Here is a 27,677-nt window from a genome sequence, read left to right on the forward strand (position 1 = left end):
TCTTTTGAAGAACAAGGAAACATTTCAGCTGTATTTTAGGTTATCACTCTCAAGCCAGGAGGCCTGTTTTCCCATCTCTCCTGGCCTGTCTTAAGCTTTTAGGCATCCCAGCTCATACAATTTCTCCACAGGTCTTTCTGTTGTCTCCTTCTCCCAGCTGACAATTTCCCTATCCAAATATTAACCAGACTATCTTACTTCTCTCTCCTTTTACTCCATTGTATTAAAACATAGCTTTGAAATTCCTCTATTATTCTCCAATATTCCCTGCATATGCATTTGTTTTCCTGCCTGGTGCCCAGATCAGGGTCCATCTGCACCCTGGTACAACTGTTCTCACAGCTGAACGTGCCCAGTTCTCCTCTGTCTCAGCTCATGATGTTTGTGGGGTTATTACTAATAGCTTGCAACATCCCTAATTGCCAAATACCAATTTTCTCAATCAGCCAAAATCCCTTTTTTTCTGAACAACTTTCATTCAAGTCTACTTGACCTCTCTAGGCTTGAACCTGTGTGATGTTGCTGGATGTGGAGTTGGAAATATTTGTCCTAGTTTCAAGTAAACAAATCATTTCTCTTTTGAAGTGTGTAGTTGCAAAAATATAACAGCAGTTAACTAAGGCTTCATCACAGCCTCATGATGACTGAAGTTTCAGTGGAGGATGTCAACATATGGCATATTCTAAAGTAGATAAAGAAAATACTCCTTTTAACTGTTGTAGATTGTCATTTTCCCAATTTCTTTTTCCCTGAAACTTGTATATTTAGGTCATATTCATGGCTTTTTATTCAGTGTATTTTCTGTGGCCATTAATAAGCCCGAAGCTGACTTGTGAGTAAAATAAAAGAACCTACAAAAATTGGGCTCAAACAGTAAGTTATGACTATACAAAGTAAATCATTTTTCATTGCTGTAGTGTGCAGTGCCTACAAGCATGGATTGCAAACTTTGTTAGGCATCTAAATCAGAAATGAGAGTAAAGGAAAGATAAATTTACTTAGGCTTTTTTTTTCTTTGCTAAAGATTTAAAGAGCCCAGTGAGACAGCATTAGCAAAGGCATTGTGTGACTGCTCTAGCAAAGGAAGATGACTTACTGCTCATAGTCACTGTGATTATTATTTCTGGAATGAGGAGTTGTTGTTTCATCTTGCAGAAAACCTAATAGCCTTTTTTGGCATAAAATACTGTGCAGAAACACGGGGGTTAGAACAAGAAATATCACTTTGTAGAGCACGTAGTTGAGAGCATGGGTAAAGTGGTTGAAATGTCAGCTTGGGGAGGTGGGCATGAAAAACCTCGTCAAAAAATCCTGCAGCAGCTTCAGAGGTGAGCAAGGTTGCTTTGTGTCTCTCTGAGCTTTGACACTGCTGCCTTTTTTAATTATTATTTGGGTGTTTCAAAAGCTCAAATGCAGTTTTTGGGGCTTTTCTTTTCAGCTGTCGGAAACCCCGAACTTGGATTTTGAGGGTCTTTTCTGCGAATTCAGTCGTATGGAATGTGCTTTATGAACCTGGAGCAATAAGAAGTGAGACTGGAAAGGTGTTTCTAAGATGTTGGGCTACAGAAACTTTCACTGTTTGTCCTCCTTCTGTCCTGGGGACTGGCTCAGTCTGTGCTTTTGGCTCACAGTCACATACCCTGTGTGCTCCATATTCAGGATACTGAAATTTCTGCCTTTTGAAATACAGGTAGCTGTTATCACCCCTGCTGCTCTGATTGCCTCCTTCTACCCTGTGTTGTTATTCAAATAGGTGGGTTACATATTATACGTATTAAAGTAAATTTTTATATAGTTACAGAATTGTGCATAAATTTTCTGGTCACATTTAGACTCTGCAAAATGTGTCATGATGGTTACAGGTCTCACATATTAAGAAACGAACCTGCTGATCAGAAACTCCCTCTCCTCTTTTTTGTGGGGTTCCCTTGCACTTCAAAATTCTGGTTGCTGATGAAGTAGTTGCCATGAGTGATAGCTGAGAATACTGATATTTTTGCTTGGGAGGATACCAGATGGGAATTATGTAAAGTATAGTTAACTGAAGCCTTCAAAAGACGCATTTGGGGAGCTAATTTTGCAAGTGCTTTTTTGTTGTTGTTTCGTTCCTTCAGCATTGCAGGAGGTCTGAGGGCAAGGGGAGATCACTGTGCTTCATCTGCTGGCTGATTATAGTCCTCCAGAGCCTGTGATAATTTTGATATCTGGGTTTTTTTGAACCTTTATTCATTAATTGCTTTTTAAGTGTTTGCAGCCTGATCTGGCCAGCCCAGGCAGTATTTTGTGGAGTAGCCCTGCTGCAGAACCTCAGTGTTCATCCAGTGCTGGGCAGCAAACCTTGTATTGGATCTGCTTTCCTCAAACTTATTTATTTATTTATTTATTTTCCTCAGCTTCACATTTGGCTTTACTGTATTGTTACAACATGTCAAGAAATGGATTTTTCCAGCCTGATGAGCGAAAAAAAATGTTAGTTGTTGGAGAATATCTGGTGTAATTTACTAAATATCATCATTTAGTTATCATCACGTAATTTTATAGAATGGATTTCTCTGGCTGCCTCGTTAATGTCATTAAGCTCAGCAAGAGCAGTTACAGTGTAAATGGTGGTGATGGCTTTCAGTATTTTTATTGTAAAATTAGCCACAGTTTTAGATGTGATTTTGGACGTGTTATAAGGAATGATGAAGTCACTTTTAATCAGTTCAAGCAGCGAAAAATTCACAAGCAGCAAAAAGGGATATTTTGTGGTTGGTGGGAGTTTAAAGCTACAGAAATAAGGAAACAAAACTGATTTTAGATTAATTTAGTTGAAAATTCTTTGTTATCAGTTAGTTTTGAGACAGTTTTTACAAGTTATGATTGCAGTTCCACAACATTCCAGGAATTCCAAAGGGAAACAAGTACCTTTCTCAGGATTCCTTCAGTTAACATTACTCATCCTAACAACTTGATCTTTTGCTTTAATTATGATGCTGTTTTTACTTTGGGGTTTATAACACTTCTCTTATGAGACAATAGATTGTGGAAGAGAGAGTTTGTGTGACTCAAATGTTTTTAATGACAACCTTTATATAAAAAACTGTCATGTTTAAACACAAAATGGAAAATAAGACTTTATAAAAGTGACTAAACCACATCTCTTTTCCTAATTTTGTGCTAAATCATCCTTAACTCTCCTAAAAAATCAGAATTCCCAACAAATTAGCTTATAAATGCTTATAATATTTTCAATTTTGATGAAAATATACTTCATTCTAGCCACTTAAAAGCTATTTAGGATCCTTTCAGTCCTCAGTGAGTGTTGAAAAGCAGTTTATTGTGCTTAAGTGTACACGTTTTCAAGAGCATCAGCCCTATTTTAGTGGAAGATGTTATTGTAATTCTTTTGTTTCTGTTCAGCTAGGACAAAACATAACAGTAATTTTCTTTCTCTTTTAGAAGAACATAGATAATAATTTTCTCCCAGAGGATATATCAGTCCTGTTTTCACTTGGTAAACACATGGCTACAGCCAAGGAGACCTGGGAGGCTTCGTGCTGCTCTCCCTGAAGTTATTAAATCATCAGCCTATGCTCTGTAATGCTGAGTTGAAATCTATTTTTTAAAACATATTGTTCTTTACATTTGGTGAGAGAATTTTAGCTTTTGGTCTAAACCTGAACCTGCAAAATGTCTGAAATGCATTCCTGGCAGTTCCTCAGGTGCTGGATCAGCACCTTGAAGCACATCAGTGCTAAAGTTCAAACAACTCAGCACCGCTGTGGGGTCTCTCATTCCTTGTTTGAATGGAGTGATGATCCCATTTGGATTAGAACTCTGGTGATCATTTCACTTTTACTGAACATTACACCCGTTCACTTTGCCTTCAAAGCAATGAAAAATGCAGGGTTTCTGATGGAGCCGTTGGAAGAGTTTCTTTGTCATTTGATGCACTTGTATAAATCAAATCAGAAGCTGGTTAATTGGTAGGAATCCAACTTAAAAAAACTCCTTCTCTGGTTTAAGTTGGGTGTGTTTTTTTCACTTTTTAGAGAGCATGGCTTCTCAGATAGAAAAGTGTCAGCCTATTTACATTAAACGAGTGATTCTTTTCACTCCTTTTTATTGTTATTGTTGGTTTTATTGTTGTTATTATTATTATTATTGATGATGTCATTGTTGCTACCCCTACTAAGATCCTTTCATTGATAAAGAGTAAGGAAACACCTTGTGGGCACATGGTTTGCCAAGCTGACATACCACATATTGTACTATTAGGTGAGGCCCAAATTTTTTAATATATTCCCCTACCCCCCCTTCACCTCAGTCAAGAATATTGGATTTTACAGCTCAATGAGTAACTGGTTGTTATCATTCATGTGCTCTATTGCAGTTATTGTTAATGGTTATATGAACAGCAAAATAGGGAGCATATATCACCTGCCAGCCTGTGTGCTGTACACCCATCTTGGGCTAAATTATAGTAGGATTGATAGCACAAGCCACTAAAACTAAGGTTCCATAAAGAAATTGTGGTTTTGTTTTTGGTGTTTAGTTTTTGTGGGTTTTTTTGGTTTTTTTTTTTCTAAGGTTTAGGATTTGTGTTCAGTCTTTACAGAAAAGTTCCAGTATATTAGGATCATAAATTCTGAATTGGTCTTGCCGAAAAGTAATTTAAAAAATTTACCAGATCAAATAAAAATGTACTAACCTGGTTTATAGAGAAAGAGGGGAAATATATTTTTCTGCTCTAATGTGATTGTAACAACTTTCTAGTCGAAGGGAAATGTGTGCAGTTATACTTACCATGGGCTGAAAATAATTCATCAAAGCAATGTTCTGAATGCAGGAGCAGTGCCATTTGTGCTCCATCAAAAATTGGGTTGGATGTAATGAATTCTTCAGCTTTGCAATTGATCTGCTGTCTCTGTTTTACTTTGTTTTAGATTGTGCAGCTTAGATACTATTCAGTATTCATGCTCGAGTAACTTGATTGAGCTGGAAAAAAAAACTTAATAAAAAGCCCAGAATTGTGTATTTAGTGTAGAAGGGATGTATAAAAAACGTAACGTGAAGATAGCAGGGGTGGGTGATTGTTCCTCAGAATCCTTTGGCCATGCTGAGTTGCCATTTCTTACTATGCAGGTCTTTATTTTCTGCAGATTTTTAAATTTTTTTCAGCAATAATGCCATCAGATTTGCTAAGATGATCTTTTCAATGGAAGTTTGAAATAAGTACATCACTCTCTTTTTCCTGGGTCAACACGTCACCTACTTTATTAATTGAACTGGAGCATTCAAATTTTATCAAGTGTCAAACAGTTGAAGGTTACAGTGAAGAGATGAAGGAATCTCTTTAGGATTGAGGGAAACGTGTTGGCATGAATTCTAACATTTGAGAGAGATCTCTAATGCATTTGAAATGCTGGACTAGTTATTCACATTTTTCCACCAGTGAAAAGAGCTGCTGACACCCAATCAACTTTTGATTAACAAATTAAAACCAAGCAAAAGGGTGTGTTTTACCATAGAATGTATAATTAAACTGTGGGATTGCAATGGGATGTTTCAGATGCCAAAAGCACTGAGGAGTTTCTGAAACAGGGTGGATGAGTTAATAAGATGGAACCTTATGGTTATTAAATGGTTATTAATTCATAGTAAATTCATAGTATGGTGCTTGAGGCTTCATTCCTACTGGATCTTCTGCTGTGAATAGGTGACTTAACCTGTCTAGTGAGTATGAAATTGCAGATTATGAGACAAATAAAGATAAAAACATTTAAAAAAATGCGTTTAGTTGGCCACATTGTTCCTTTCATTTCTCTACTAATTTAAGAAAAGGAGGAAGAAACGGATTTTCTTCATATTTTGATTGATCCAAATCCATTTATTAACTTCTTGTTACACTGACCTTTTGCTTTAAGATTATTTGATACCTCTCTCTCCCAAATGCCATGGCGCATTTTTGCATTAATCTTTCACAAATATATGGGGGGCAAAACTTACCCAAGAAATCGGTTCTAAACCAAATGCAGTAGCTATTATATTTCAGCTGCATACTGAAATATCTTCACATACTTTACAGTATTACACAGAGATCTTTACTATCTGCACTCCAATTAAAAATAATACATTGAATTGGTAGATAGTAAAAAGTACTTCCTTACAAGTAAGTAATCGATATTCCTTATTTAAAAAGAAGGTTAATTCCTCAGTGCACATTAATCCATACACAAAACCACAAAATCTATGGTCACAGTTGAAGTGAGGGTTTTAGGGGAGCGAAGGGGCCTTGTGGTTTTTTGATTTGTTTGGTGGGGGGTTGTTTTGGTTTGGTTTTCCCACTGTGTGATGTGTCTCTTGAGCAGTGCTGAGGCGGAGTCATCCTTCTGCAGAGAGATGCCAGGGACATTTGTTCTCACTGATCCTTTTCCTATCACTTTAGTGCTGATGTTGCCCAAAGCATCTGTTTAGGGGGAAAATAGCCAAGAAAAAAAAGGTAGGAGGAACAATGCACCATCTGCATCCTGAGTTCAAAAGCACACATATGTTGGTACTGAGACTCTGAAATGAAACCTTTTGGATGCCATCACACCCACTGAGGAGAAGAGCACGTGCTGGGGATATTGAGTGCTGATCATTTTTGGGCAGTAACAAGTCTGTGACATGGACATTTGTCTCTGATTTCCTTATTTCAGGCCTCACTTCTGGGCTGGCTCAGCTTCTCTCCCTGTGAGGGGAGGGAGTGTTGCCCTGTGGCCTTTCAGGGCTCTTATGTGACCACTGTCTTTTTAACTCCGTGGTTCCTGAAAACATTTGGAGAACAAATGGGTTCTGAGGCCTTCATGACAGCATAGCTTGGCAAATACTTCCATGGAAAATGGTTTTATATATCTGACACTAAGTATGGAAGAAGGAGTCACGTCAGTCACTTTCTTCTTGCCAACAAGAAGAAAAAAGTCTGACTGTTGGTTGATAAGAAAACAACTCAAAGCTAAATTACACAAGATTGCCACCTGAGGCCAGTTAAATTCTTTATTTCTCTTGGATGTTAAAGCAATAGCTGTCATCATCAGAGCTTCTTTTGAATTTGTTCATGATAAGAATAGTCCTTCACTCCTGCCTTTGTTACTGCATCCTTATCAGTGTGCTGGCACAGGAAGTCGAAATAAGTTTCTATATATGAAGCTCCAGATAATTTGTGACCTGACCACTTGTGACATTTGTGAAGAGGTAGAAACTGAGAAATACTGAGTTTCTGGTGGCTGTGGGTTGACCCCAGTAGGCAGCAAAGCCCCAAGCACCACTCACTCCCCCTCAGTGGGAGAACTGTGAAGGCAGAAGTGAGAACCTTCGTGGGTTGTTTGTGAGGGAGGCCTTGAGTCCAGTATGAAATCGTGCTACTTAACCAGCTTATTATGAGTTCAACTGTTTTGCTGCATAGAAATACACATATTTTATGAGTACATATTAAAAGCATAAAACTCAACCTTTTCTGACAATCAAAAGTTTAGTGTAATATCAAAGAAAAAACAGATTTTCACAGAGCCCCAATTTTCATGGTCACTCACTTTCTTAGTACTGCCATCAGCACACATCTTCTATCATTAAGACATTTCTTTTCCTGTCACTCTGTAAGCTTGAAAATTTCCTATTCGAGTTAAAATTTATGTTTGCTTTTTATCAGTGAATAGTCCCAAAAATGACTGAACTCTGTTCAATTCTTCAACAGAAATCCTCTTCAATCCTGAAGTAACTTGTTTTTGTGAAGACTGGACTGAAGTGCAATAGTTCTGTTACTGATTTGTACCCTGTGTCCTCACAGTCCCCACTCAGAAAACATGGGCTCCTTCTTGGCAGCCACTTGAGTATCTTGACTTCACACAAGGAATCCTTCCCAACTCAGCGTCCTCAGCTCTCTTTGGGATCTTTTATCAGTGTAGGGCTTTGCAAGTAATGTTTGGTCTTTCCCTTTTCCTCAGCCACTAATTTATGAAAAATACAGGAACATCTTACAGCTCCTATTTACTTCCCTTTCAAATATTGCTAAACTTACTTCAATATCTTTAGAATGTATTTATTATTTGGAGTATAAAGTAATTTTATATGCTTGTTTCATTTAGGAAACTTGGCTTAAAAACATTACATTTCTCCAGGAATCCAGTCGTCCCCTTATGCTGCTGTTAATTTGAAAACATAAACTGTCAAGTTTGGTTGTTTTCTATGAAAGTTGCATCTGCAGTTTGGGTATATATTGCTAGTTGTCATCTTACCCAGCCTACCTAGTGCGTGGCCTTGTTGAAACCACACCAGCAGCTTTATCAACAGCTCTCACTTTGGATGTGTCAGGAATATATATTGATCCCCTAGATTTCAGTGACTTCAAATATACTACTATTTATGTGGCTGTCGATCTACTTGACACCTAAGGCAGTGTTATTAGAGAAATAACATTTGCAGCTTGAAAATCCAGTTGTAACAGTTTGAAGCTGTTAAAATTTACAGTTTGGAAAGTTCTTGTGCGTTTTCAGCCTTGGAAAAAAAAGGCCCATATAGCAAAGGAGTTTCAGATTTGACCTGTAGATCAAAATGATGTTACATTTAGGAATCTTAAATTTTTTTTGTGCTGTTCAAGCTGAAAACTTTCTCTAGTGTAAATTTGTATTGCCATCTCTGAAAATGAAATAGTTATTATTAAAAAAGCCTTAATCTGACCTAGGCTTTAGCAGCACGTACCTATAGATATAGATAAATACTTCTACATGATAGATTCACGTCTTAAAGTAACATGTATCTTTTCTGGAAATGCTACTTATTTTTTAGGTGGTTTTGTGCAGTTGTGATGATCTAAGGACAGGCAGAAGTTTTACACTCAGGTAATTCTACATCCTTGGGTTAATGAAACATATGTTTGGAAAAAGGAGGGGAGTTGTGAGGCACACAAGGCTGGATTTCTGTGCTGTGGAGACGTATCTTTGCATCTCTGAGTATTTAGAGAATATTTAAGGAAAGGGTGAGTAGTTCATAAAGGTGAGAGAATGAAGAGGAAAAGAAATGGGAAAGTTTCATGCACTCCAGTCCATAAAGCTTTAGCAGCAAGCAGTACCTGTTCTCTCGAACAAGTCTTGATTTATGAAAAAGTCAAAGCTTTTCTTGGGGGAAAACCAAAAAGTTTTAACTCTTGATAGCCTTGAAAAGTGTAAATGAGCATAAGCAAATCAGCAGAATCAGAAGAAAGAAGAGCTTGGGTTATCCACTCACACAGCCGGAGGGTGGGTGGGTGTGTGGGAGGGCACACGAGTCCTCTCCAGTCTATATTAAAAATACAGCAGTATTTTTACAAGCAGTAAGTTTTTCTTATAAAATTTGTCACTTCACTTTCCCAGAGTCTTGTAAACCTTCCTCTTCCAGCCAGAAACAAGACAAGAAAGCTCCCTAAAATGTTGAGAAGCTTGATTTTAAATCCCTGATCAGATGGGTTTCCTTTTTGACTCCAGTCAAACAGCCTCGAGGCTGCCCTGAGGCAACACTAAACAAGGCAGATGACCCAGTTTTCTCCTGGTTTTTCCTTGTAGGCACAAACCTCTTGGTCCAGAAATATTGCTAAGTAGAGATGAAGCTATTGCTTTGCAAATAAAACTCCTCTCTTACATCTTTGACATTGCAAGCCATTAAAATCCTTGAATTGGTTTCTTAATTTGATGAGACTTCTGCACGAGTCCTTCAGTTGTTGGGGACAAACTTAGTAAAGACTTGAATGTCACATTCTAGGGTTTCATTTTTCATTTATTTTCTTCTTCAGTAAGTATTACTGTGTGGTTAATTTGTTCTCTGGGATGGATGAAATAGAACTAATCTGAAATTCAAATGAATTCTTCTGCTGGCAGCCTGTTTGTTAGCAGCAATAATGAGATATAATGGCTAAAGGATAGCAAAAAAAATTAAGTATTTCCCTCAATAATTCAGAGCTTTGATATATTTCAACACTCAATGAAAATATTCAGAAAAATCAATAAACTAGAATTTGACTGTGTGCTTTTTAATTTTGTATATATATATATGTATATATTTTCTTGTTTTGTTTGACCTTGTGTGACCTTTTACATTAATTAGTCATTATAAGTAATTCAATTCAGTTCTACAAATTTTACACCCGAAAAAAAACCCCAAACCACCCACTTTTTATTTATTCTAAATGTACTGGCCTTTAATGAAACTGGAAATAGGTATTATGAAGAAGAGCCACGATTTGTGTTGACACTTGTTGGGATGCCAAGGACACCTGGAAAACGCCTGCCCAGCCTGGGCAGTGCAATAGGTTTGTCTTCCACGGGAAGTTGAGCAGGATTTTACAAGGTTATTTGCTTCCACCTACTGACCATCCCTGATATTACAGACAAACCCAACGGAGGGAACGCTGGAATAACTGGAATTCCAGAGGCTCATCTTTCCTCCCTCTGATCCAGGAGCTGTGTGTGTGTGTGTGTGCGCACAGGAATTCTGTTTGCCTCACCTTCACGTGGAAGAGAAAAGATGTTAGAAATTCAAATAACTTTTTTAAGTAAGTTTCTTATTTCTTAGGGTTATTTTGGTTGATTGGTTTCTGGTATCTTGTTTTATGCTGATAGGGAAGCAGAGGAAATAAGTTTGGGATAGCAGGGAGAGAACAAGCTGTAAAATATGATAAAGTACACAGCCAGTGTGGGTATTAGTCATGTTAGCATGACTAATGGCTACTTGGGGATATTGATTTCACTGTTTCTGCTTGCAATTCAAGCAGTAAAATTCAATGTAAAATTATAGAAACTATGTAAAATAGTGTATGGAGGTTTCTACTGTGTCCTAAAGCCAAATGCCATGCAGGGTCATGCTACTGCCAAGAATTGCTTTTCCTTTCTAGAGCTTTTCTTTCACTCTGTTCAGTAACATTTGTGTAATGCCACTGCTGAGTGAAGGAGTTGGATACGTTTCCAGGGGCCTGGTGTGTTAAAATTCAAAAATGCCTGAAACACATGGAAGATCAAACAGAGCAAAACTGGGATTAGAAAAGGGAACATGCTCAGGAATAAAATGGGTGTCATGTCTGATGTGTTCTGTACTGGGCACTGACAGTAGATCTGGTTGTTATCTAAGCCATTAGTTGTCTCCAAACCAGCACGGAAAAAATTGTACCTATTGACCTCACTTTTCCATCTGGTGAGCACAGACCTCGATAAACCATAAATTTATTGATCACCAAGGTGACTAAATTTCAGGAAGAACATTTAAAGGCTGCCTTTTAGAAACAGGTGCCAGCAAACACAGGGGTGAGCATTGTTTCAGCACTGAAATTAGTGCCATTCTAATGGGGAATCTATGTGGCAGTTCCCTTTATGACACTTTGGTCTCAGCTCTTAAAGAAAGTTGTGTTTGTCCTGCATTGCTCCATAAAATATTGTTTTGTTTCCCTGTTGCTGCTACCCGACACAAGAGAAGAAAAAGGCAATTTTCTTTTGTAATTACATGTTAAAAATACAGCTCCTAATATGTTTGCAATAATGTGATTTAGTTGACTATTATGCAGTGACACTAAAAAAAAAACACAAACAAAACCAGATTTGTGTTGATTTTAAACTGAAATGGATGAGAGGATTTTCTACCTTAGTGGCAGGGTATTTCTATAATTTATTCTTTTCTGAAACATCCAATGAAGTACTCTGTCATTATATAATTTGTCTAAAGTAATAATGCTTCAGGAGGAACAGATTTTTCTGGGGTTTTACTTCTTTTTTTTTTTGTGATGTAACAACAATAAAGAAAGTGCCTGATGTATTGTTCAAATCTCTGGAATTTTATACTTTCTTTACAGCAAAGGTGCTTCTCAGTCTCAAATAATTCTCAGAGTTGGGAGTGAAGTGACAGTGCTTTGTCATTTTGCACTTAGAGAAAGCAGCACAGATGTCTCCCAGAGAATATTCTCATTTCCTCCCTTCTTGCTCTGGGATTGACAGATGATTCTTTTTGATGATTTTTAAAGCTTAGGGTCTGTGAACGTTTCTTCTTTAAAGAGGTATATCTAGGATGTAGGTGTATACTCAAATATTGATATTTAAACATAGATCTGGTTAAGTCAGCAGCTTCACTGATTTAAAGAACTACAACACTAATTGCTTTAGAAAAATTAGTTTGTGTTCCTTGGGCAATTTAAGGTGAAGATGTGCATGTGCATAACATGGAATATTCTTGTCACTCACAGATAAATTCTGTCACAGTTCAGTTACAGTTGATAAAAAAAGTAGCTGCCTGCTTTGACTTCACCACAGACACCAGATATACAGCAACTCCTGTAACTGTTTCTACAGAAGTGATCAACTATTAGTATTGTTTTTAAATATGAATTGGTTGCATATTACACTTCATTATTCAGCTAACAAATTTGCAAATTACTGATTTTAGAAGAGATTAATTGATCACCTCCCGTTATTTCTTATTCTGCACAAATTTTTACTGTTCAAATTTTTTACTGCTCCCAGATGACTTCACCCCTTTGAACTAAGGATTCTTGAATTCTCATTTAGGTAATGTGTCAGTATCCTTAGTTATTCTTCATTTGAGTAAGTGCCTTTGTGAGAATTTCACCCCTTGCAAAAGAAAAATCCCATCCAGGAAGTCAGGCTTTGTATGTATTAGGTATTAAATGGATGTTATAGTCCAGGTTATTATCTGATAATGTACCCAAAGCAAGCTTGTCAAAAATTAATTAGGCAACACTTTAATATTTGGAATACCAGAAACAATAAAATAACAGCAAATTAGTGGGTTTTTATTGTCCTTGTGCAGAAATCTGAATCCAGGTGTCTATTCTTGAAGATATACAGCTATTTCTTTTCCCAAATCTGACTTGCCATAATTTCAGAGATAACTCTTCAATACCCAGTCAGAGTGAACCCATACAGATGTAGTTTTGATTGCTAATGATGCAGTGATTAATTTTTAAGATTCACTTCCCATATCTTTAGATAGAAACCCAAACGCTGCGGGATGAAATGATTGTCCAATGTTCAGGGATAAGGCACAGAATAGAAATTGTGTCATTAGATCTTCAGCCTGCATCTTTTCCTCATGGAAAATGTTGTCAGTTGACTTCAGACTTGTTGTCCCTTTAATTCCTGATTGCAGGCTCAGCTGGGCTGGCCCCAAGTGTGCTCAGCTGGGCTGCAGGGCTTCATTTGTGCCTTTTGCCTACAGCCATGTGAGAGAAGCTGTGCTGGGAGCAGGATGGTTTCTGTTTTATCCAGGTAAACCTGCATTTTTAATTCACATTGAGTAATGAATGCTTATGAACTTGGGTTTCTTGGAAGTTGCTTTTGATGGGAATGGACAGTGGCAAAATAGCAAACTAAACCATTCCATAGAGAGCAGAAGGGATCAGAGCACTGTTAGGTGTTGAACAAGGTGTATTCATCATACTGAGAGTTTGTCATAGCTCTGACTAGAGTCTGATAGGAGCTACTTTATTCTGCCTTCAGTTAATTTAGGTCAGTGTGTGAGATAGAGCCACTCTTGTCCTTGGTAATATGAAAAGATATGATTCATTTTTGATTAACCAATAAATATGTTAAAGAACATTCCATTATTTCCCAAAGGTGACTTAGGGCACAGCCAGCAGGTGAAGAGCACTGGTGCTAATGAAGTTTGAATTCATTCCCCCGAAGCAGAAAGCTTTTTAAAAGCTGAGGTGTTTTTTTTTTCTCACTCACTCACCAAAAAAGAACTGACTGTAAATACCCAAACAGGCTCAGGAAGTCAGCTGTGGGCAGAGAGAGTGTCTCCTTACCCACCACATGGGAGGAGAGACATGGTGAGAGACTGTCTGGCTGCCAGGAATTCACACTTGAGAGCAAGTACAGTCTGGTTCCCCATGGAAAGGATTTGGAATATACAGAGTATTTGAGGTACTGATTCGTATATAAAGCTAACTTGAATAACCAAGGTTTTTGTTGCTGCTTAAGAAGTGACACATGTGCCTGATGAAACCATCTTTACTATAATTCGCTGTAAATTAAAGTATGTTTCCAGGAAGCCTTGATTCATCTTACTTGATTAAGTTATCTATTTTTTTTTAATCTTGTATGGCTTAGGTAAGAACTCTTTGGCATTGAAATAATACCAGTCCTTCATTTGAGATGAATAAGGGTGGTTTTGAAGAAACAGAAATTCTTTATTTTACATTTGTTTTAATTTTTTGAAAAGGAGCTGCTATTTGCTATCAGGCTTAAATTTGCAGCTTGGAATTTATGTGGCAATGTTCTAAAATCTGATGAGAGTAGTTCTAGCTTCAGTGAGAGCTTGGGAAAGTACTTACTTTTAACAAAAAATTGTCCCTCGTCCGTATGTTATTTTTCCAATAGAAATCTCCAAAGTTGCTGTACATAAGGAAAGTTTGCTTCCAAGAATACCCTCACCAGAGAAGTAAAGTTGAAAAGAGAATTAGTAGGTCACTTGTCTACAGTTTAATGACTTGAACTCTCTTTGGCTTACTCAGCTTCCAGGAGTAACTTGTTGTAAAAAGGGTGACTGTGAAGCAATAAATGCCTTTCAGACTATATTTTTTGTGATAATGGTTATCTCTACATGTCTTCAGGTCTGCTGGCAAAAACCCAAAGGTTCAATGAGTCAAAATATTTTAGGGATAAAAGGACCATGTGTTGGGTGTGTCATTAGGTTTAAGATTATTTGTTTGACTCCTGAAAGAAAATATACACTTGTGTCCAAAATATACACAAGTGTCCAAAATATACACTTATATACATGTATATATATATATCCACACATATACACGTGTTTATCTCAAATAGAGGTTTTATTATTCTTATATTTTGCAAGAAGATTCAGACACAACTATCAACCCCAAGTTAGCACTCAACAACAGGCAGAAGGTTGAGCAGATTTTCTTCTTAAGCTGACCTTTATATTTTTTTAAGCTTCCATCACTAGTTTATTAAAAAGAAAAAATGAGCAACCAATATATTTTCCTCAAGATGCAAGGAAAAAAGAAAACATATACTATAAAATCACATTTTTGTCTTAGGAGCTGCTACACTACATTGAAACAGGTTTGGGGTTTTTGTGTTTCTTTCAATCCCGTCTCTAAGTTTATGCACGTAGTAAAGTTTAATAAACATTAATTAAAGGCATAATACTAACCAGTGTACATTTAAGTGTATTATATATATAAAAATAACAGGTAATTAAAGTGTGATAGATTGAGAAATCTGCTTTTCAGAGTTTGATGTCCTTTCCTCAGGCTGAGTTGTTTCCCCAGCCCTGGTCAATGTGCTTTGTGACACAGGATTCTCTGTTTGTGTTTTCAGGACACTAAAGCAGAGTCCAGTTCTGGTGTAGAAACTGAGGACAGAAAAGTAAGTGGCTTCTTTTAATGTAATTTGTCAGGCAACTCCAGTAGGTGGGGTTTGCTTTGATTGTTTTTTTTTTTTATTTTATTATTTTTGGGTAAAGCATGTGAAATTATGTGTGTATGTTTTATAAAGTTTCCTAACAATAACTTTCCTAATGCTGTATTTTAACTTCTGTGGAGACAAACAGTTTTACTCTGTTAAATATACTTCTTTTAGAAATTTGAATAACTGCTTGTTCAGAAGGGAATTATGGTCTTAATTTGATTATACTGTGAACAGTTTAAAAGGCAGTTGCACTTCTTGTTCTTAATTTTCATTATTAACAAAATTATTATGTCTTTCATGACAATATTGACATACCAATGTAAGTATTTGTAAGACAGCAAGATAAGGACTGTTTTTGATTCCTTTACAGATAGTATTTTGATGCTGATTTTTTTTGTTTTAAAGGGTTTATTTTAAGAAATGTTTCCAGTTTTATTTTGTGAACTAATATAAAATGCATTTTTAGTAGTGTTCTTCACCTTACTTATGGTAAAAAGTAAGAAATAAAGGCATCACATGGAAGATTTCAATTAAAAAAAAATTGTCAGAAGTAAATATCAATTCAGCTTTAAAGTATTTTCTCACTACAGGGAGTAACCTGTTCTGTTTAAAAATCTATTTCTGCTGAAAATCTGGAGCTAGAATGCAGTTCTGGATTACAGGTCTGTGCAGTGCCAAGTAGTAACTGAGTTTGTGGCAGTGTTGAGCATGTACATGTAATTTAAAATCTCTGACATCAGCTGGCCCTCATTGCTGTGAAACTGGGCCCTCCTGGCTGCAGGTTCTGAGCCTTCTCTTTAATGAACGTGTCCAGGTGCTTCCACTTAGGTACCTGTTGGTTTAAAGTATGTTAAAATGCACTTTGGGACCTTATTTCTAAACACCACGTTCTGACTTTTTTCCTGTGGGCATCAACTGTTAAAACTGCCCAACCCAAAGGGGTTTTTTTATATTATGTGTATTCTGGGAAAAGTTGTCAAGAGCCTGACAGGCTTTGGACAGCAGTTTTATTCACGTGTTGTATTTCTTTTTCCTTTTGTTGCAACTTGCCTTTTGCCTAGCAGAGGTACCAGCCTTGTTGCCAGGAAAACATTTTGGGGTTTTTTTTCCTTGTTTATGGTAGGATGGTTTCTCCCTCAGTGTGAATTACAGGAGCTGTGTATCTCATGGTTCCTCTTGGCCTCAGGACTGCTATGAGTTGGAGTGGTTTCATGAGGAGTCGTGTCCATCTTCCATGATTTGGGTTATCCACACCCCCCCCAGCTGTCTGACCCAGAAAGGGGCACCTCCTCCAGGGTAGAATAGGTGATCTGGCCTTTTCTGAGACAGCCCCAGCCCTCGGACTGGGCACGTGAACTGAAATGGAAGAGCACGACATTCCATGTTATCCTGTGATTTATTTCTTCCCTGTCCTGGTCTGCTCACTTCCCTGTCCCTTCTTGCTCTCAGAAGCAGTGGCCTGAAGGTGAGGGGACAGTCAGAGGGTCTCCAAACTTACTGTGGAACCCAGAGGGTCTCTCTCTCTCTCTCTGTCTCTCTCTTACTGAATCCTTGAGGTTGAAGATCTGGAAGTTGTCCATCTTCAAGTGCTGAGTTCCATGAATTTCTGTCCCTTTTACCTGTAACTCCTGGTGCACACAGACACAGCTTCAGGTTTAGAGACTCCTCTCTGATCCTGTCTCACGTCAAACATGAGGTTTTGGGCTATGGTTTGTTTTTTTGGCTTGCTAAAAGTGATCCCATGACAGTGACAGTGTTCAGTGTTCTGCCTTCCACAGGCAGAAACTGGAGTCAGCAGAAGGGATTGTCTAGAAAACCCTTAAATTTGTCTTCTTTATTTTGGTAATTTGTGGAAGCACTTTGAAAAAAACCCCAGAAATGTAATAAATACCTGCTGTTACATGACATGTTTCAACTTTTCTCTGTGTTTAGTCCCAAAAGCTCAAGTGGCAGTTGTACTTCACAGTCCAGGGAAACAGATACCCAGTGATCTGTGCAGTGACCATCAAATAAAGATACATCGATCTTGGTTATTAGTAATGCACTGTTTCATGTTTGTTGAAAGTGTGAGTTAAGAATTTAATGTAATTCATAGAAGCTGAAACATTGGAAATAAATATTTTTATTTCATCTATCTTGAAATCAAGACAAACTACTGCAATTAGGACATGCATCATTAGTATCTAATAATTTGCGCTTCCATAATGAAATATACTCCTAATGAACTATATCATTAGCAATTAATGGAAAATTTTCCCCGTTAACCACAAAATACAAACCTGCAAGGTGCCTTTTCTCACATTGTTTTTTCCCCTGAAGTTTCCTAGTCTCTAACTTCTGAAGTAGAAATTTATGTAACAGCAACTAAATCGTTTCCTGGAGGTAAACTCAAATTTAATAAATGTATTTAGTATTTTCAAACCTATTATTCTATAAATTACAAAATACCATTTGGTTGTCATAACCACTTCATCACTGTGATCTGTCTCTCCTTCCATTGTCTTATACTGACCTTTTTGTGTAAGATTCTATTTATTTTCTACAAGGATAAAAGCTCTCAGGTTTGAGGATAAGTAATGCACAATCTGCTCTAACTGACCTGTATTATTTGGCATTACTAACCTGCACTTACCACTGCCAGCAGTGGACCAATAAATGTATGCACAACCTATTTCCTACCCAGTCAATGCTCTTTTTTGTCTTTGTCACTCCCACCCCTCTTTCTTTTTTTTAAATTGATCTCATACCTTCTCTCTGAACATCACAGTATTGGATGTTTAATGAATCACGTGATCATGGAAATGTCTCAGCTTTGCTTCTCAAAGAAACATATGTGGAAACGTGACCCTTAAATTTTCACAGGAAGAAACCTGTTAAAAACATACCAAGTGTGATTTTTGTAAAAATACCCTGATAGCTGAAGCTGGTTAGGGTTTTGGATGTTTTGGAATTTGAGTCATCATTTCAAAGCCTGTGATGTTTTGCTCTTGCAAGGGCTCTGACAGATGGTTGGCTTGTTTTTCTTTCTACCCATATTTTCTAATAGAACTGTGTGTGTTGGGCACAAACAAAATGGTTGTGGTTAAAGGGAATTATTAAGGATATTGGCTGGTTTTCCATGTGGAATCCTTTGCAATGTTCACTTCCATTTGATGTAACCAAACTATGGTCTCTGTGTCCACTCTAAGACTGCTAATATGTACAGTCTGTACATGTTGTTGTTGTTGTTGCTCTTACATCAGCTTGATCATCTCCTGTTACCTGAAAAACATGCCCTTAATAAATCTTCCTTGGTTTTGATTTCAGTTCACGTTTTTATTTGATCTGAACAATTACATTTTTTCTTGGTTTTTTTTGGTTTTTTTTTCCCATATGTTTATATGGGATTTTCTTTGAACAGAAATCTTTGAAAACATTAAAACCAAAGAAACTGTAAATAAGATTTCTCATAGTCCTGCTCTGTCTTTGAGGTCTGAACAGAGCACAAAGGAGATAGTTTGTTTTAGTCTGCAATTGCATTTGTCGCGTCATCAAATTAATTCCTGGCAAGGCTGTGAAACCAAAACTGATATAAAGCTATCCTCCCCCTGTACCCTGACATCCTTTTTGTTACAATTCCATCTAAAATGGAAAACTGTGACACCAAAGAGTGAAAGGAAAGCTAAGCTACAGTGACCTTTCTGCGCTGGGTAACTTTGTTTCAGCTGGTTTTTACTGTGCAAGGAATGTTTTATTCCTCAGCTTTGGCTGCTTCATTTGTGGTTTATTCCAACCCTGTCCCAGTAATGGGCTGTGTTTGCTGTGATGTGCAGGGACATTTCTCCTGCCTGTTCCTTGCAGGCACGATAATGTTGCCCCTTAAGCAGCAGCTCAGCGCCATTAAAGAGGGGGCTCAAGGTCACTCAGGGTCTCCTGCTTCGTTTTCTGCTCCTGAAAAGGAAAGCAGCTCATGGAGAGAACATTTTTGAGATGCATCTTGACTTCAAAATTTACCACTTTGGAGCTCAGAGGCTTTATGAGAGCAATAGAGTTTATGGGTGTGCATTAGGGCAATAACCTGATAGGTCAGTAAGTTGGAAAAGTTCCCTGTAGTGACATAATGTTTCATAACTCCCCATTACCTTCTGTGGGATATGGGATAGGCAGTAATGCCTTTCTTTCTTTTTCAGTGCCTGCTGTGGAAAATATTTAATCTTTTTTTTTTTTTTTTAGTACCTTCTGTCAGTGGATCTCAAATTACTTCACAAACAAATTAAAAACACCTATGAGGAAAGTACTTACAGTTATATTGCTGGAGTTACATATGGGGAAATAGGAGTGTGAAGGGGAAATGCAGGCAAGGTTATAAAGTGTGTCTGAGACAAAATGAGGAGAAAAAGAAACAGCATTACAAATATATTTTGCTTTGTCTATTCTATGGCTACTTAAAATTTTTTTTTATAGTGATGATATGAAGATGTTTTTGTAACAGTATATGGGAAATTTTTTTATTGGGAGAAAGAATATTTATCCAATTTCTCTAATCTTCTTCAGGTTACTGTGGGAGGGGTTTAATAAGGGTATCAAATAGTGAGGAGCTGATAAGCATCATGGAGGGACTCAGTGAACTACTGACATCAAAGATATGGATATATTTTATACTGTTTAATTGTAATCCCTTTTTCTGCTGTTTAGGGGCTGAGTAGCAGTGAACATGAGTATCATTTTTATTCCCTTGTGAAGGGATCATGCAATCTGAATAATTTTGTAGGTTTTTGAGATGCATTTTTACTCACATGAATAGAAATTAATTTTTTGGTGAGAGAAGATCACTGACTCCAATGGATTGGTAAGGAAGTGTCTAAATTGTGTTGGATAGAGATTTAGAGGAAGGTAAGGACGTTTTGAACATTAATGAGCTTTCTGTTGTCTAGTAGGGTGAACAAACAGACCACACAAAGTAGAGAGGATTGACCAGAGGTTCAGAAACCAGGGGGAGTAACCCAGGAGGGAGAATAATGAGCTGTTCCAAGAATAGTATCCTCCTGTCACAGTACACCAGAGGTTTGCACTGACATCCCAGCTCATGCAAGTCAGATTTCCATGGCACTTCTTGAGTCTTCCTCAGTACAGAGCTGGAGTTTTCACGACTTCCTCAAAAGGGCAAAATTATCTCTGAAGAAGGTGTGGTGTTTGTAATTGGTTTGCTTGTCACCAGAAAAGTTACTTGATATCCATGGCTGACTCCTTCACAATTATTTTAATGCAAGGTCTGTTGCACTTCAGATATCCTAAAACTCAGAAAGCTGAATCAAACCCATAGTCTAAGTTGTTTAGTCATCACTTATTGTTCTTCTTACTACTTTTAGCGATATTTTGAAATCGGAGGGGTTTGTTTTTTAGTTTATGTTCTTTTCAAGTAAAAGCACTAATTCTGGAAAAAACCCCAGGAATCTGAAAGTTGCCCTGGAACTTAACACGCTGCATTAGTCAGCCTAATAAATATTGGCAATTCTAATGTGAGGAAACACTCAGAAATGCAGTCCCTTTCCTGGCATGTGGCTTGACACAGTGCAGAGCCTTGCTGCAAAGTTCCACGGTATTTGAATGCTCTTAATGTCAGTCCTATTACTGCTCTCTTGTTCTTCCTGTCACTGACGTGCAATTATGGGATTTCACAACTGAAGTGATGACAGTTGCTCCTCTGTGTGTGTGTGTCTGTCTTTCCCCTTAATCCAACTCTATCTAGCAATCTGTAATTTGATAAAGTGGAATTGAAGTGACAGGCGTGACAGAAGTGCCAAAACAATAATTTGACCTCCCACTGAAGTGTCAACGTGTTCTGCTGCATGACTTTTACATATGCTGAGTACACAGAAGGGACATGGATAGTATATTTATGGTGCTGCAATACCTGGGAAGGCAGTGCTAAAAAAAGCTTTTACTACACCCTGTCTTTTTGCCAGCGTGTTCCATCCTTAACCATCACCTTTTCTATCCCTGTATTACTATGTACAAACATGATTGCTATTGCAAAACAATTATATTTTTATTAGGAGATTTTTTTTTGAAGTCTTCATTTTGAAGATATTTTGGTAAATCTTGAAATTATAATTCTGTGTCCGTGTAAAGAATTAGTTCTCGAAGGGACTTTTTTATTTTACTTTTTTTTTTTTTAAATTTCCTCTCTCTTTAAATAAATTTCATTAGGTATATGAGACATTCCTGCTATTAACTCCTAAAAATCTCACAGAGCTAGAACAGAAATCTTTTATATGCCTGAATTTAAAAAAAAAAAAAAATATTTTCACTGTAGTAAATGTATGCACAAGTTACTTTGGCATATATTCATATGTACTGCTCCTGCATTGCATACAAGTAAATTATATTTCATCTTGGGACAAGGAAGAGGACAGAAGAAAGAAACTTTTTGCTTTAATACTCAGCTAAATATAAAGTTAAAATATTCAGATTTGGGAGAAAAAAAATCAAGTGGAGAGGGAGAACTGAGGTCTGATGCTAATTATCTGTCAGAATTAACTGAAAAATAATTCATGGGAGACTGAAGGCTTGCTGAACTTTTGATTACGTCTGGTCATTAAGTTTTCAATAGGTATGAGAACACAGAGGGGAATTGGCTTTTGAAGTTCTACAGAAAAGGGAAAAACCCCCAAATCTATTAGTATGCTGTGAATGGGAACGTGTCTTGGACCTTCTTTGTGTTTGTGAACTGATAAAACTTTACAGCAATGGGAAAGTGCAACTTTTGCTGCTTTGTGGAGAAACTTTTCCTTTTAAAAGGTTTGGGTTTTCATAACCCAGACTCCACTGCACCAGGAAGGCAGAGTTGACCTCAGCAGCTGTCTTAGCTAATAATTTCCAGTCATTAGTCTGACCTGTCAGATCCTCTGCAACATCCCAGATACCAAGGCCAGATGACCTGGGTTTAAATGCATTCACTGTGTCTCAGTCTGTACTTTTATATTGTACACATACACCAAAGTGTTTCATGGTCGTTGTTGCTCTAGAGAAAAGTGAGTTTCATGTTGATATTTTCTTCCCTGTTTTATTTTCCTGCTTTTTTAAATAAAGATTTGGGAGGTTTGACAAAGAAGTTATCAGTATTTAACAGTATGTACAGATGAACCACCTTAATTGGAGATACTTCTGTGGTCACTGTCAGTTGTGGCTGGAGGGGCTGGGGGACAGGGAAAGCACCAGGTTCCTGTGAAGGTCCCAAGTCACTTGGTCTCTCACAGTGTTTTGGGGTGCTCATGTCAAAACTACCAGGGTTTTTTTTGAGGCCTCATCTCAAAGCCTGCCAGGGCTCTGGCAGCACTTTCAGGCTGACCCCTTGTTGTGTTCCCTAAGCCTGGGGGAGGCTCTTTGTTTTTCTGGACATGGTGTAAAGAGCACTGAATGGGGAGAGAGGTCTCACACTGATATGAGCAGAATTATCTCTGTGTCAGGCACAACAGTCTCAAGTTGGGGACTTTTCTTTCATTTAACTTACTGCCAACCAACACAAACCCTCAGTTACTGAGTGAAAAAATAAAATATGGAATGGGAATTGGGTCCATCCCAGTTCTGCTGGTGAGGTGAAGGGCAGCAGGGGTGGTTGAGGTGGGTTGTGTGAGGGTGCCAGTGCCATGGCACCAGTTTGGGACAGGGCAGTCAGGTCAGGCACACAGTAGCTCTGTGTGCAGGGCATGGAACCAGATGGAACCAATTCTGAGCAGCAGCCACTGGTGCTGAGGGGCTGCTCCTGCCCAGTGCCTCTCTCAGCTCAGGGGTGGGCTGTGGGACAGTCCCAGGAAAGGAAATCAAAATAATTTGGTAAAAGGCACCTCAGATTCCAAAGGGTGGATGGTGAGGTCAGGGGGATGGCAGGAAGCTGCAGGTCAGTCCTCAGGTAGCTACTGAAGCATCTGGGGTCCTTGATGATGAAGGCTGTCAAAGCCACAATACTTTTAATAGTTTCTTTGCTTAATTATTTTTTTAGCCCTTTTTAATTTATTTTTTTTAAATGCTTTTTTACGTTTTTACCTCTCGGTAAGAATTCAAAGGCACATTTTAGCCAAAATCGTAGCTGGATGTTAGAGACATTTGTTTAAAATAAGAAATATGTACATTCCCACAAGTTAACCAGAAATAGTGTTCTGAACAGTGGGTTAAAAGTCTCTGTTTCAGCATCAGGAGGCAGAGGCTGAAGGTGGGTTTGACTGTTTCTGTGCACTGGGAGCTGCGCACCCTTATCTTTGACCCTCATCTTGAATTTTCCATATGGAATAAATGCTGGAATTTCAAGATTGGGGACATTGAAATGATAGAATTTAATGACTGTAAAAACCTTTTCACTTCCTCTGTTTGAGCTGAGCCTCATATTCCTAGTCACTACCTATTTTTGTAACCTGGAACTTCACTTTTGTTTTTTGACATGTGAAAATATAATCTCTGACAGGATGTTGTGTGCCCTTTAATATAATTGTTTAACAGTGTTACTGGATGAGCTTTGAAATATTTTAAAGCTAAAGTCAGTTTCCTAATTTTAGGAAATGCATTCTGATTTTCTTTCTTTAAAATTACAGGACAGTATCTCATATATTAGGTTTTACAGATTAGCTGATTAAACTTACCAGAACATTTTTCATAGAATACTTGCCAACTTGGCTTTTTCAGTTCTCCAAAAGGTAAAATAAACAAATTAGAGATTGTAATTTGTAAATGTATCCAATTTCTCTGGTTAATTCAAGGTTTTAGAAAATGTCAGATGTTCTAAAAGAGGGAATAGAGGGACTGAGGAGACATAAAATAAATGAAGTGTTTTTCCTTGACTCTGTGTGTCCCGGCAGTACATCTGGGATGTATCATGTGAACCATGTTGGGCTCAGAAATGTTTATTGGCCATGTAGAAACCTCAATTCTTGAAAGTACCAGGACTTAAGAAGGAAGTACGTGTCTAAAAGCATTAAAATATAATTTTTTTCTGACTGAGAACATGTCTGTCTGTGTTTGGCCATATAAGTGTTTTTTTCCACATTTTAATTTTCCTTGCAGCAAGGGACGTAGCCATGATTGACTTAACAGGTCTTTGAAACAGGTGTTCTCTTTTCATGAAGTATTCTTAAAGATCCTTGTTGGTCAGGTGGCAGCCTGGAGATTGCATGTTTCTCCAGGGGAAAAAAAAGAGGAAATGCCAGTTCTTTTATAATTTCTTCTAAGTCCTTTTAGTACAGCTCCTGTTAAAAGAAACCCACAAATGTGCTGTTATAGAGGAGGTTGCAGTTGCTTTGTCTTTATTTAACACCTGACAGTCTGACCTCAGGCAGTTCCTTTGTGATGCAAAGCTTGCATGGTCCAGGATCTCTTCACTGAAACTTGGAAATTAAAATACTGAAACACAGGAAACTTGGAAATGGGACTTGAAATTTGTGCAAAGAACTTGATGCAGGCCGGTGCTTCCTTGTTCCACATCATAAAATGGAGAGAGTTAAATAACATTCCTTCTGCATCAAAAAGCTGTATCTCTATGGAAAGTTTAAATTTTGACTTTGAAAATCGAAATCCTTGTAGGAATTGAACTACATGTTGCATTTTTGCATTTGTTCTCCTTATGACCAGTAGCAAAAGGTTTCTTCTGGAAATTTTTAGGAATATTAGGTATTCAAAAATCTCATGTGTAAGTACCTTTTTCTTGCTGCTCCATGTCATCAACATGAGTATGGATGAGGAAGGAGGTGGTGTTTTGACCCTTAATGCATATGGGCTGATGGATCTTATGCCTGCAGCAATATGGGAATCTGTCTTTGAATCCTACCCCATGAACCTTTGGAGCTCTGTGATTCTTCCTTTCTGTGAGCCCCCACTGTTGGTACCCAGGTATTGTTCAGGATTTGGCTCATTGTGGGGATTCTTTTCAGGAATTGAGGCTGTCTGAAAACAGGCATCAAAATGGAAGTATTGCTTCCACAGCAAAGGAAAGGATTTTATCCCTTGTGATGGGTTGGCTGAAGCCAGCAGCTGAGTCACCCCCAGCCACTTGCTCATTCCCACCTGCCCAAGGGGATTGGAGAGAGAGAGAGGGAGGAAAGGCAAAAGCAAGAAAATTCATGGATTGAGGTAAAGATGGTTTATTAAGTGGGGAAATCAAAAAACCTGAACAAAACCAAACCCCAGGAGATGCAGAGGAGTCTGCAGTCCCCACCTCTCCTATGCAGACTGATGTGCAACAGCCTGAAAAATGGAACATTAGAAGGCACAACCCTTCACATCAACACCACTCCTTGCCCTCTTCTCCTGCCCTGGTTTTGTGGCTGAGCGTGATGTCCCAGGGCATGGAAGATTCCTCTGGCCAGTTTGGGTCAGCTGTGGCCTCTCCCCACAATCCCCTGCCACCCTCCTGCTCTCTGGGTGTGGGGGTGTCAGCAGGAGCAAGAGGAAAGCCTTGATGCTGGTCAGGGTAACCAAAGTGATGGTGTGTTATCAGCACTGGTACAGGGAAGATCTGTCAGGAAGGCTCAGGCTGCTGAAAATGTTTGCAAAACCGAATTACAACAGCAGAAGAGGATTCCTCTGGCCTGTGAGGAAGCTCTGCTTTTCCTCCTCCTGAGCCAGCACTCTCTTGTTCCTACACAGCTCATACGTGGTATTTATTTATTTGTAGCTGAGTAGAGTCTGTAACTCTTTGAACTGTCTCCCTTCACTGTGCATCTTCCAGCACTTCCTTGGGAAGCAGAGGACAAGTTTACCTGCTGTTAATGAGCAGGGAAAGCCTTGTGGCATCTGTACCTGAGTTTAGACTTGTCCTCTCATCTAGGCTTGACTTGGTCAGGTGGCTTTCCAGGAGCACAAGGCATGGCAGGATCATCAGAGGCAGATTGTTTTCGGCATATTTGAAGGGGACAGACTGAATCAGACGATTGGTTTGTTTGCCAAATTAATATCTGGGATGTAATCCAACCTGATTAACAGGATGGCTGTGATTGGATCATGAAAGGGTAAGCAGACATTTGGAAGGCTTTTTTCATACCTGCTGGCTCTATTACTTTCCCAGTAGCTCGAACACATGCAAGAATATGCTTCTGTCCAGTAATCCAATTCATTTCTCATTGATTCCAGTTTGTCTTTTTATGTTGTGTTGGATCTTTTGCCAGGCAAATCTTTTCTCTGTAGCAATAGATTGCTTTTTACAGCTGCCTGGATGTCTGGTGCTGGGCATTTAGATCAAAACTTCCTAGTTCCATTATTTCAGAACTGACTTCTTCAACAGTGATGCAGAGTGACTTTTCCTCTAATGAAGCCTGTTATTATAGAGAATTTATATTTAAATACATATATATATCCATATTTGCAAATTTGAATATCTGTGCATTTTCTTTTGTCTTTGAAACATTATTGATGAGTAAAAGAAGGGTTAATGGATTTTTTTTCCCGATTTTTCTTACAGAGTTATGTTTTATTGTCTTTCAGTTTGATGGATGAGACAGAGACTATGGTTTATATATAAACCATGTGCTTTCCAGATTAGATTGATGTAATCATAGCAGTTTTGCACAGTTCAGCTAAAAATTTGTTCTTGCTGATCAAGGTCAGGAAAATCCAGGGATTCTGCCATTTATCTCATCTCTTGAGTACTGAAATAGGACACTCAGGGCAATATTAAAAGGGCTGGTGTACAGCCATGTCTCACTGTGTCATACTTGCTGTCTAATGGTTTTTAAAAAAAAAAAAAATCATGGGTTATTTCTAAAAAAAACCCCACCAAAACAAACAGTATAAATAGCGAAAGAAGAATGCTGATATTCAAAGCCTAAAAATAAGATTTTGTTTATGCTTTCCCCCTCCCTGACAGCAGAGTAATGTACAAAAGAATGTTAATTTACCTTTTTTTTTTTCTTCTAGATAATGGTGATATGCATTATGCAATATGGATACTATGCAAGTGGCAAACATTTAGTTGTGAATTAAAAAAAAAAAATGTCATCTCCGTTACTGTCTTTCCCTTTCAAGGCTTGGTATGAAGACCAAGGCACACAGCAGGTTTTTTACACGTGTGAATTGTCTGAAATCCAGTTGGGAACATCTATTTTGGCAAATTTGTTTGATGTATTCATTAAAACTTTGCTTTGCTGAGGTCTTTTGCTGAACAGGTAAATGGTTAGTGAGTGATGTAAGACAAAATTTGCAGGGAGAGGTAAAATCTTATTTTATGAACTGATATCCTGTCACAGCAACTCCATGGAAAACATTCTTTGTGCCTTAGATCCTCAC

General features: G+C 38.0%; 1 protein-coding gene across 23 annotated transcripts in view; it reads left to right on the plus strand.

Moving 5' to 3' along the window:
• The window catches only part of RBFOX1 (RNA binding fox-1 homolog 1), a 1,157,213-nt gene that overhangs the window by 615,596 nt on the left and 513,940 nt on the right, over nucleotides 1–27,677 (plus strand). For 16 of the 23 annotated variants that reach the window (XM_032703684.1, XM_032703685.1, XM_032703682.1 and 13 more), the window contains one exon: nucleotides 15,339–15,386. The exons of 6 other annotated variants lie outside the window; for them this stretch is intronic. In XM_032703684.1, the coding sequence (XP_032559575.1) occupies nucleotides 15,339–15,386 (48 nt within the window). Of the gene's footprint in view, nucleotides 1–15,338; nucleotides 15,387–27,677 lie in introns of those variants that run through there. One more of the 23 variants, XM_032703704.1, reaches the window with a different exon arrangement.

The sequence above is a fragment of the Chiroxiphia lanceolata genome, chromosome 16 (assembly GCF_009829145.1).
Source record: "Chiroxiphia lanceolata isolate bChiLan1 chromosome 16, bChiLan1.pri, whole genome shotgun sequence".
Lineage (NCBI taxonomy): Eukaryota > Metazoa > Chordata > Aves > Passeriformes > Pipridae > Chiroxiphia > Chiroxiphia lanceolata.